Source organism: Salmo salar, chromosome ssa05 (assembly GCF_905237065.1).
Source record: "Salmo salar chromosome ssa05, Ssal_v3.1, whole genome shotgun sequence".
In the NCBI taxonomy this organism is placed as follows: Eukaryota; Metazoa; Chordata; class Actinopteri; order Salmoniformes; family Salmonidae; genus Salmo; species Salmo salar.
This window is the reverse complement of record NC_059446.1, coordinates 39,394,783-39,406,742: the sequence shown is the minus strand read 5'-3', so window position 1 is coordinate 39,406,742 and position 11,960 is coordinate 39,394,783. Positions and strand designations below refer to the sequence as shown.

At 42.9% G+C, this 11,960-nt stretch overlaps 1 protein-coding gene across 1 annotated transcript; it reads left to right on the top strand.

The window, feature by feature from the left end:
- Positions 1 to 661: 661 nt before the first annotated feature.
- On the top strand, positions 662 to 11,937 carry tmco6 (transmembrane and coiled-coil domains 6). The gene is made up of 13 exons (XM_014199916.2): positions 662 to 968; positions 1,361 to 1,464; positions 1,593 to 1,708; positions 6,359 to 6,545; positions 6,666 to 6,770; positions 6,915 to 7,006; positions 7,148 to 7,264; positions 7,543 to 7,657; positions 7,859 to 8,039; positions 10,223 to 10,323; positions 10,593 to 10,760; positions 10,981 to 11,106; positions 11,720 to 11,937. The coding sequence occupies exons 1-13, from the start codon at positions 878 to 880 to the stop codon at positions 11,741 to 11,743; spliced, it is 1,527 nt and encodes a 508-aa protein (XP_014055391.2). The 5' UTR covers positions 662 to 877; the 3' UTR covers positions 11,744 to 11,937.
- Positions 11,938 to 11,960: the final 23 nt, after the last annotated feature.

Here is an 11,960-nt window from a genome sequence, read left to right as displayed (position 1 = left end):
CCTGGTTAGCTGGTTGTTTCAGGAGTCCCTAAAACAACCAGAATTACAATTTCATACTGATAGCATACAATTTTTCTTGTTGATATTTGACCTTTATTTAATGAGACAAGTCAGTTAAGAACAAATTCTTGTTTTCAATGACAGCCTAGGAACAGTGGGTTAACTGCCTTGTTCAGGGGCAGAATGACATAGTTGTACCTTATCAGCTCGGGGATTCGATCATGCAACCTTTTGGTTGCTAGTCTGATGCTCTAACCACTACGCTATGCTGCTGCCCCCAAAATCACAATTTTTGTAAATTAACTTTATGATAAAAATAATATGCATAATCGCTAACATATTCCTCTCAACTGTACATGTTTTGCATTTGCTTCCATCCACCTTAGCACCGCCCAATGGTCCCCGCCCTCTCTGCATCGCGGTGTTTCACCGCGCGGCGACTTATGCTAGTGTACACTGGGCATGAGAGAAGGGTGATATGGAGAACTAAAAGAAGGAAGAAGTGGGAGTTTGTTTGTTTTGGCAATGTACTATGTTATATTAGGGTGGATGAAGTTAGTTTCATTATTACGTATGGAGTTATTTATTTGTTATTTTTGGGGGTGTTTCAAATCGTCCAGTTGGTGGCGGTAATACACCTTTTTTGGTGTAGTCCGCCATAAAACTCATAGAAGAAGGAGCTTTCCTGAAGATGGACCATGCCACGCCTGTCCGATAGGTGGAAATGCGCACATTGTGTAATAACATTAATGTATCCAATTTTCCGGCAAAGAAGATGATGTCAACAGTCTTGTCTGACGAGATCAAATGCTAGCGCATATGGCCTATTAACGTAGCTATTTAACTAATTAAACGGATAACTTGGTCGATAGATGAAATGTGGAGGTTGAACGCAGTCTGCCACAAGGCTGGACGTAAGGGCAGCGACTTGGAGGAGTTTAAGTTCAAGAGACGAGCACATGAAAAAGGTGAGCTAGCTGAATGTTGGCTAACGTTATCCAACTAACGTTAGCTTGCTAGCTGTGATTAGACTTGACAAGCTACGCTGTCAATATATTCTCTCTATAACATTGTTGTATCTTATTGTGAAATGAATACAACACTTTAGAAACACTTGTTCTCCTTAAACGTATTTAATATTTATTCAAAGTACATGGAGCCGTACAAATCGTGCATGGTGGTGGAATCTCCTGGCCTCCAAGTAGTGATGTTACGTGCGCGGGCTGCGTGTTAACATGACAAACTAACCGCTCCATTGTAGTTATTACATATGCCACACTACAGTACAATATGCCACATAAGCACTGTGCAGTTACTGTTGTCATTGCTCTATGTTGATTTGCTGGGTCTCTCACTGTAGAGTTGAGACGGGCCCGGAAGGACAGCCAGCTGGTCAGCAAGAGACTCCTGCTGAATGATGATGAGGAGGAGGATGGCAGCATGGACACACTGGCCAGCGATCAGGTATAACAACCACTGTCAGAGATGAAGATTATAGTCAGCAACCCAGCAGAGAAGCACATCAACTGTTAATTGAAGGGTACTACTGAGTATTAACAGAAATTATTTTCTGGTTTTCTTTCTCTATCTAGGTGGTAGAGTTGTTCAAGATGGTTCGCCACGGCAGGGACTTTGTGAAGAAAGAGGCTGACCTAAGAGCGCTGAGGAAAGCCCTCCGAAGCCCCTCAGCCCACCTCATCCTTATCAAGTATGAAGGTCTTGTTCTCTCTCTCTCTCTCTCTCTCTCTCTCTGTCTCTCTCTCTGTCTCTCTGTCTGTGTGTGTACATTTCTTCACATTGTATTGCGTTACAAAGTGGGATTAAAATGTATTTAACACATTTTTTGGTCAACAATCTACACAAAATACTCCGTAATGTCACATTTTTAAAACCTCTACAGGGTGGGTCCCCCTCGGGACGGCTGAGCTAATGTAGGCTAATGCGATTAGCATAAGGTTGTAAGTAACAAGAACATTTCCCAGGACATAGACATATCTGATATTGGCAGAAAGCTTAAATTCTTGTTAATCTAACTGTACTGTCCAATTTAAAGTAGCTATTACAGTGAAAGAATACCACGCTATTGTTTGAGGAGAGTGCACAATTTTGAACATGAAAAGTTATTAATAAACCAATTAGGCACATTTGGGCAGTCTTGATACAATATGTTGAACAGAAATTCAATGGGTCATTGGATCAGTTTAAAACTTTGCACATACACGGCTGCAATCTAGTGGCCAAAATCTAAATTGCGCCTGGGCTGGAATAATACATTATGGCCTTTCTCTTGCATTTCAAAGATGATGGTACACATTTATTTTTTTTAAACACATGTTTTTTTCTTTGTATTGTCTTTTACCAGATCTAATATGTTATATTCTCCTACATTCATTTCACATTTCCACAAACTTCAAAGTGTTTCCTTTCAAATGGTATCAAGAATATGCATATCCTTGCTTCAGGTCCTAAGCTACAGGCAGTTAGATTTGGGTATGTCATTTTAGGCAAAAATTGGGGGCGAAAGGGTCCTATCCTTAAGAGGTTTTAAAGATGAATTAAAATACAATAACTATGTGGCTGCCAACTCTCACGCATTGGCCTGAGACACGCATTTGACCCTCTTCTCCCGGTACACCTCTTATATCTCACGCATTGAAAAGTACTGCTTTTATTTTTATATTTCGTCCATTTTATTGTCAGCGTGTTAACTTTTCAACTGTGCTCCAAATCGTTTTGAAATTGGAGCATCTGCAATTTACCATCAGGAGCGGAACCTGTATCATTGTCCTATCTTGCCACAGCACTGTGAACGTGTCACATTGTGTAAGGGATCAAGGGGATTGGGTGCATGTTTTAAAGAAACGCCCCTCAAGATTAGAGTGGAGCTGAATGGAGAGAGAGAATGTTTTCCGCTGAGTTTATAAAACTGTAACAAGAGTAGTGCTGTTTTATGTACAGTGTTGTCAACAAAATTAGGTTGCTTTTGCTCCCGTCCCTATTGCAGAATGCAGCCTTTTGACAGCATGTACTAAAGTCGATTTAATTCACAGCTGCATTAGTCCCCCTCGTTTGGTGATTGGCATTTAGGCTGTCACAACGAAAAGGCAGCAGACAGACCTACAGTACGTTTTAGCAGGGAAATTTGGTGACCTGATTTGTAACTATGAAAATCATTTTGTCAAAAAGATTGTGAACCCAAAAGTGTAAGTTTGATTCTAGAGGCGGGACAATAAATAGAAACATCATTTTGATAGGCTGTAGGGGCAGATTTGTCATTGTTAGAGACGATTTGGACATATTTGTATTAAAGACAGAACATACAGAGCTCCATGTACATTTGTGTAAATATATTAATGTATATGATGAAATATTAGGTACGTACCTTTATGATTTATATTTACCTGATTGAGATGTATTCCTTTGTTGTTAGTGTAACTTAGTTATTCTCCTCCCCTCTTACCCATTCATTGTACTGTGGTAAGTGCGTTAGGATAAAGGCAGGAAGTTGGGCCTTCAGGGAGAGGAGTCCTTGCTAGACGTGGGAGCGGTATAGTTTTTTGACCATACAGACATACAAACAGGTCATATTATGTATTTTCCATATCAAGTCATCTATGCTTTAAGTTGATTGGATAATAATTTTTTTGTTCGATACAAGAAGAATAAACATTTTTGTTGCACCATATCCCTGGATCTCATTGGAATGTTTGGCCGTTTGGAAACCTTGAGTGTGGACTGTATGCGTACCAAACAACCCCGCTTCAGGCTTGGGCAGTGGCTATGGTAAAGAGCAAAGGAAGCCACTACAGTCATCTTGTCTTCAGGAGATTATTAGGGTAATTACTGTGCTTGTCAGAAAGAACACTACTGTTATTCCCCACGCTTAGTTTATTAATCCACTTCTTCCCAATTTTGCCAGTGTAATCACATTTTCTATCTCATATGCCTACCTTTTGTCTTTTGAAAATTAATTATGAGGCTATGTATTTTTGCAGCCATTCATGGACAGTTTTGAATAAGTCATACAAATAAGCATTGGATATTAAGTGCTCCAGGAATCTTAAATAATTTGACATTTTAGTATTGTGCACATGCTAGGCAAGTCATAAACGCATCATATTTTGTCTCTGTAGAGTAAGATCATGACAAGGATCTTCAACTAGTCAGTATAAACCACCTGAATATTGATATTCATTTGATTTTCTCGAAGGTTCGGTGATGTTGAGAAATGAAGTGTTATAAGAAGAACATTTTCAAACACCCAGCACTTGGGAAACAAAAATCAGGGGTGGCCAACCCTCCTGGAGAGCAAGCAGTATTTTCCTCCCGCCCTATTTTAAAGAGAGAGATCACCCAAATTATAAAATACAAAATGTTTCTGTCCTTACCTTGAAAGCAGTCTACAGTATGGACAAGGAGACTGCAATCTACGATTTGGTTAACCGCTGCCGTCAACCATGACTATTTTCTGTGCACAGCCTTGGTGTAGTGGTAACACTGAAAACAGGGATCAATCCCTGCCTCCAACCTTTCCACTGTTTCTAGCATTTGCCTGTCTCCCTATCTAATTTATTTAGTCTGAATAAAGTGTCAAACCACTTTAAAAAAAAAACATTACATTTCAAAGTCGTCCAATTTTGAGTGTTCATTTAATGTTCAAAGCATCCTGAATACACCCGACCTGTGGTTTTTATGAATAAAAAAAATCCACCCTGGTCATGGGCCTAAGCCATGTCAAAATACTGTACGTTTGAATTGCAGGAAATTAGCTTTAAAACAGTACAAATGTTCCCCCTCTAGGGGTTGTGCTAGGGGGCAATGAAATTCACATAGCAAATCTCCAAGCTTTCTTCAAAAGTTGGCAGCCCTGAAACTAAAATATAGTCGTTGCATAAGTATTCAGCTCCCTGGATCAATACATACATTTACATTTTAGTCATTTAGCAGACGCTCTTATCCAGAGCGACTTACAGTAGTGAATGCATACATTTCATTTCATACATTTTTTTATTTATTTTCGTACTGGCCCCCCGTGGGAATTGAACCCACAACCCTGCAAACACCATGCTCTACCAACTGAGCCACAGGGAAGACCCCCATGTTAGAAACACCTTTGGCATCGATTATACCGAAGAGTCTTCTTGGGTAAGTCCATAAGGGCTTTGCACACCTGGATTGTGCAATATTTGTCTGTTATTCTTTTCAAAATTCTTCAAGCTCTGTCAAGATTTTGGGGGATCATGGCTAGACAGCAATTTTCAAGTCTTGCCATACATTTTCAAGCAAAACTGTAATTTGGCCACTCAGGGTCATTCACTGTCTTCCTGGTAAACAACTCCAGTTGTAAATTATTGTCCTGCTGAAAGGTGAATTCCTCTCCCAGTCGCTGGTGTAAAGCGGACTGTAGCAGGTTTTCCTCTAGGATTTTGCCAGTGCTTAGCTCCATCCTGTTTTCTTTTTATCCTGAAACATTTTTTGTCCATGTCAAGCATACCCATACCATAATGCAGTCACCACCATGCTTGAAAATAAGGAGGCAGTTACTCAGTGACGTGTTGTGTTGGAGTTGCCCCAAACGTATGTTTTGGAGTATTTTTATTCTGTATATTTGTATTCTTCTTTTCACTCTCATTTAGGTAATTATTGTTGATCTATCCTCAGTTTTCTCCCATCACAGCCATTGAACTTTTAAAATCACTAATGGCCTCGTGGTGACATCCCTGAGCAGTTTCATTCCTGTCCTGCAGCTCGGTTCAGAAGGAAGACTGCATCTTTGATGTGTCTAGGTGTTGTTAACTTGGCCACACTTAAAGAGATATTCAACGTCTGATTTGTTTATGTTACCCATCTACCGATCACTGCCATTCTTTATGAGGCTTTCCAAATACTCTCTGGTCTTTGTAATTGAATCTGTGCTTGAAATTCAATACTTGACTGAGGGGTCTTACAGATGTTGTATGTATGGGGGGGAAAGAGGAAGTGTTAGTCATTCAAAAATCATGTCAACCACTAATATTTCACACAGATTGAGTCTATGTAACTTATGTGATTTGTTAAGCCACATTCTACCACTGAACCAATTTAGGCTTGCCTAAACAAAGGGGCTGAATACTTTTGCAACAACCATATTTTAGTTATACTTTTTTTTTTTTTATCTTAAAAAATATATTATTTTTCTTCCGATTTGACAGAGTATTTTGTGTAGATTGTTGACAAAAACATGACAATGAAATTCATTTTAATCCCACGTAACACAATAAATAGTGAAGGAATCCAATAGTTTTTTTAGAAGGGACTGTATATATCAGTATAGGCTTTTAATTTCTCGTCTCTGTCTGTCCTTCCCATCTGTGCTCAGGCAGCCGAACAGTATTGCGATCCTGGTGACTAACCTCTGTGGCCCCAACCCTCAGTGTCGTCTGGAGGCTGCCCGCTGTCTCCACGAGCTGTCCCACTCCCCCCACAGCGAGGTGGACTCGTTGAGGCTCCGACAGGCCACACCCTACCTGATCACCTTCCTCTCTGGACAGAGCCCCAAGTTCACAGTCAGTCCCGCAGCTCATACACAGTACCTTACAACAGCCTTATCAAACAGCCTAGTCAAGTATTACACTATATGTATTTTCTCACTTTTGTATGTGTTGTGCGGGTGTGTTTCTTTACAGGAGCTGTGTCTCTACACCCTGGGTAACATGTGTCCAGACAGCGAGAATGTGGGAGATATGCTTCTAGCTCAGGGCATCATACCTGCTTTGAACAGCTGCATCCAGGTCAGCTGCAAACCTCTGTACTGTCTGTCAATCGACCAACCTGCCATCGTCTCCTTTATAACACACTCTAATCGTTGTGTGTGTGTGTGTGTGTGTGTGTGTGTGTGTGTGTGTGTGTGTGTGTGTGTGTGTGTGTGTGTGTAGATCCACAGGACTAACCTGGCAGTGGTTGAAGCAGTGGGTTTCACCCTCTCCCAGCTCATCTCAGCGAACTACGCCACAGGGAGAATCATCCCGTAAATTAACATCATGGTTGTAGCTAAACTGAGAGAGAATATTATACTGTACTATGGAAACTTCGTCAGACACCATTCAGAGATGCCGTTGAGAGATCCCTTTGAAGTCAGGGCTATGCTCTCCTCTCCGTTTGTCTGTAGGGCAGTCTTGGCGTCTGGTTTGATCCCTCACCTCCTCTCAGTGTTGACCCCTGACTCTCAGTTTGGCCTGGGACCAGTCATTGAGTGTGCCTGGTGCCTGCACTACCTGGCCTGCAGGTCAGACACTTTACCTTAGAATCAGGGTTCATCCCAAATGCCACCCTATTCCCTATGTAGTGCACTACTTTTGACCAGAGCCCTATGGTCCTGGTCAAAAGTAGGGCACTTTGTAGGGAATTTGGGATGCACACTATATCACCTTAACCTGGGTGTCACCCAGGAGGACCAGCTACTGTGTCTGTTTGTGGTTGCCATGGATATGGTACTGTTATACTGGATACAATGTGGTGGCACTGTGTGATTCTTTTGTCTGTTTGTTGCTCTCTTGTCTAAAGCAACGTGGACAATGGGGCACTGGTGGCCCAAGGTACTCTTCTACATTGCACCTCCCTCTTGGTGACACTTGGTGGTGCTGTTGCTAAAGGAAGTATAGAGGAGGGAATGGAGCTGGTGAGTAGTCGCTGAATCCAAACTCTTTTTCAAAGTTACTCCTCCAAACAATGCAAGTACATGTGTTGTAACTGTGTGGCTGATGGACACCAGCTGTACCAGAACGCAAGGAAGCAATTTGATGAGATGAATGGCAATGTAGATAACCTAGGCTCCTGTCATCTACATCCCCGCCGTCCTTTCTCGCTCTCTCCTCTCCAGTTAATCTGGCCCCTGCTGCGCTGCGTGGGGAACCTGCTGTTATCTGGGCCCCTGGGGGCCCTGCAGCCCCAGCTAAACGATAGCCGTCTCCTGGCTGCTCTGTGTGCTTTTCCTCAGGCCTTCCTCCAGACCCACCCAGCCCTGGCCAGAGAGAGCGTCTGGGTCCTCAACAACCTCACAGGTGAGCGATAGAGAGGGAATTGACTCGTACATCTGTTTTGTGTTATAAATCTGTATAGATAACGGCTTGTCATATAAAGTGATCATATTTTCAGCAGCGGTATTACATCACTCCCTTTACACTCTGGAGCTCGGCCATATTGAATGCTTGTGTTATATACATATCATAAATGTCAACTCATTCAAACATGATTTAAGTAAGTCCTTTGACGGGACACATTTATTATTTGACATGGCCAGGGAAAGTTACAGCATTACTGTAACTGGTCAGGTTTTTCCTGGTCTGGTCACGTAGTCAGGGCAGTAGCGGTGTGTGGGTAAAATCACTAGGGATGCAAGCCAGAATAAAAAAGCCATATTACAACCTATGTGTTGGTGATAATTGCATTGTTTGCTCTATAACCTGTTAGTTCATATGCCTTGACATCGTGATATATAGGCCTAAGGCCGAGACAATAGGAAGACACAGTGGCAGAATAAATTCCAAAAAGATTTCAAAAAGATTTTAGTCCAATCAACGTAAGATAAATGTCATGTGGCGGTCCACGGCACTGATTTCTCTGTCTGCGTAAGTAGAAAAAACATGTTGACTCACCCTACGCCAATGCCATCCTCCACTCTTTCATGTTGCTGAAACAGTCTATGATATTGTCATACAGTACACACTTTTAGTTGTTGTCTTAGGCTACCTGGCTAAAATGCTTGCTCGCTAACCTAACTTCCTTTCATGGGCAACAATTAGCCAGCTAGTTAACATTAGCCTACTACATCTAGGTACATTGTATTCGGGAAGTATTCAGACCCCTTTACTTTTTTTTTACGTTAGTCTTATTCTGAAGTTGATTAAATCGTTTTTTCCCCCTCATCAATCTACACACAATACCCCATAAGGTTTTTTTTTGAAATGTTTGAAAATGTAACAAAATAAAAATGAACTGAAATCACATTTACATAAGTATTCAGACTTTTTACTCAGTACTTTGTTGAAGGACCTTTCTTTGGCAGCAATTACAGCCTCGAGTCGTCTTGGGTATTACGCAACAAGCGTGGCTCACCTGTATTTGTGGAGTTTATCCCATTCTTCACTGCAGATCTTCTCAAGCTCTGTCAGGTTGGATGGGGAGCGTCGCTGCACAGCTATTTTCAGGTCTCTCCAGAGATGTTCGATCGGGCTCTGGCTGGGCCACTCAAAGACATTCAGAGACTTGTCCAGAATCCACTCCTGCGTTGTCTTGGCTGTGTGCTTAGGGTTGTTGTCCTGTTGGAAGGTGAACCTTCGCCCTAGTCTGAGGTCCTGAGCAGGTTTTCATCAAGGAACTCTCTGTACTTTGCTCCGTTCATCTTTCCCTCGATCCTGACTAGTCTCCCAGTCCCTGCCGCTGAAAAACATCCCCACAGCATGATGCTGCCACCACCATGTTTCACCGTAGGGATGGTGCCATGTTTCCTCCAGACGTAACGCTTGGCATTCAGACCAGAGAATCTTGTTTCTAGTGGTCTGAGAGTCCTTTAGGTGCCTTTTGGCAAACTCCAAGCGGGCTGTCGTGCCTTTTTACTGAGGAGTGGCTTCCGTCTGGCCACTCTACCATAAAGGCCTGATTGGTGGAGTGCTGTAGAGATAGTTATCCTTCTGGAAGGTTTTCCCATCACCACAGAGGAACTCTGGAGCTCTGTCAGAGTGACCATCGGGTTCTTGGTCACCTCCCTGACAAAGGCCCTTCTCCCCCATTTGGCCAGGCGGCCAGCTCTGGAACCACCAAGACTCTTCCTAAACTTCTTACATTAAAGAATGATGGAGGCCACTGTGTTCTTGGGACCGTCAGTGCTGCAAAACATTTTGGGTACCCTTCCCCAGATCTGTGCCTCAACACAATCCTGTCTCTGAGCTCTACGGACAATTCCTTCGACCTCATGGCTTGGTTTTTGCTCTGACATGCACTATCAAATGTGGGACCTTTTATATAGACAGGTGTGCCTTTCCAAATCATGCCCAATCAATTGAATTTACCTCAGGTGGACTCCAATCAAGTTGTAGAAACATCTCAAGGATGATGAATGGCAAAATTATGCACCTGAGCTCAATTTTGAGTCTCATAGTCAAGGGTCTGAATATTTATGTAGGGTCTGAATACTTGTTCAGCTGATAACCGGTCATGAATCTCTTTCCTCTCGTCCCCCCATCAGCTGCTGCAGACTCCAGTGTGTTCTGTTCTGCCCTGTTCTATCTGAATCTGGTTCCTGCTCTGATCCAGCTCCTGCCCTTCTCCCACGGCATTAACATCATGGTCAGTGCACTGACGCTTCTGTTCATAGTGGTAACATTGTTGTCAAGCCATCACTTCCCTAGAAGGTGACTTACAACTTACTGTTAATACACATTTTTTCCAGTATTATTTGGCCCGTTCAACGTTGATGTGGGCAGCATTATGCTTCTCCATCCACTGTTCCAATCCACTGAGCCATACACTACAGACATCAGCCGTTTCACTCGGGTCTGGGAAAGGATGTGACATTTTGATTGAATTAAAATCTTTCTCCCTCCTCACCCCACCAGGTGCTAAGGGTTCTGGGTAACATTGCCCATCAGGGGAGAGAATACTGTCTCCACCTGGCTCAAGCTGGCCTGCTGCCTGCTCTCTGTGCCACACTCAAGATGGCTGACCCCGAGGTGGTGACCTTCAGTCTGGAGGTGCTGGGCCAGCTGATGGCCAGTGACCCACAGGTAGGGAAGGCTCCCAACACCCCGCCAAACTAAAGATGGCTGCCTGCCATGCAGATGTCATAGTTTGCTGTTAGCCATAAACACTGTTTAATGTGCAGTCTTGCGTTGTTTATCTGCTGTCTAATGAATGGAGAAAGGGGCTGTAAATGTCATATCTGGCAGAAACAAACTAGCACAGGCAGCTAGACGATGACGTTGATGAAGCAGTGCTTCTTCTCAGCTTGCAGAGGAGTTTGTGAGGCAGAGTGGGCTCCCCGTGCTGGAAGCCATCCAGTATAGCAACCAGGAGACTATCCGCCTCAGAGCAACACACCTGCTGGAACATCACCTGCCCCCACACTGCACGGTGAGCACTCTGCCCTCACACAGGCCGGGTGTGTGTACCTGGGTATACATATACACTGAGTGTAGAAAACATTAAGGACGGCTTCCTAAAATTGAAATTGCATCCCTCCCTTGCCCTCAGAACAACCTCAGTTCGTCAGGGCATAGACTCTACAAGGTGTTGCTGGCACATGTTGACTACAATGGTTCCCACAGTTGTGTCAGGTTGGCTGAATGTCCTTTGGGTGGTGGACCATTCTTGACACACATGGGAAACTGTTGATCATGAAAAACCCAGTTCTTGCAGTTCTTGACACAAACCGGTGTGCCTGGTACCTACTACCATACCCCGTTCAAAGGCACTTAAGTATTTTGTCTTACCCATTCACCCTCTGAATGGCACACATACACAATCCATGTCTCAATTGTCTCAAGGCTTAAAATGTGTTTTAACTGTCTCCTCCCTTCATCTACACTGATTGAAGTGGATTTAACAACTGACATCAATAAGGGATCATAGCTTTCACCTGGTCATTCTATGTCATGAAAAGAGCAGGTGTCCTTAATGATTTGTCTACTCAGTGTATGTGTTTTAAGGTACAGACATTTATTAATGCTTTGTTTTGTTGTTAAAGGTGGATACCTCTGCATCCCCGTGAGGAGCCTACAGAACGGGAGTGCCACAAAACCAAGACTTCCAAATGTTTTAAACAGGTCTACTCAGAAAACCTACTAGTACATTTCAAGTTTTTATTAAGTTATGTGAAGATGCTCAAATGTAAATATGTGCTGGATATCAATAGGGTGTTATTTTTACACTGCTTTAATAAAATGCCAAATTATACCAACAGAATGTGATGTCTTTGGAGCCTCTTG

Coding starts and splice junctions, on each gene's coding strand:
- tmco6 (XM_014199916.2), top strand. CDS start 878: ATGTGGAGGTTGAACGCAGTCTGCCACAAGGCTGGACGTAAGGGCAGC. Junction 969..1,360: donor GAGACGAGCACATGAAAAAG/GTGAGCTAGCTG, acceptor CTCTCACTGTAG/AGTTGAGACGGGCCCGGAAG. Junction 6,546..6,665: donor GACAGAGCCCCAAGTTCACA/GTCAGTCCCGCA, acceptor GTTTCTTTACAG/GAGCTGTGTCTCTACACCCT.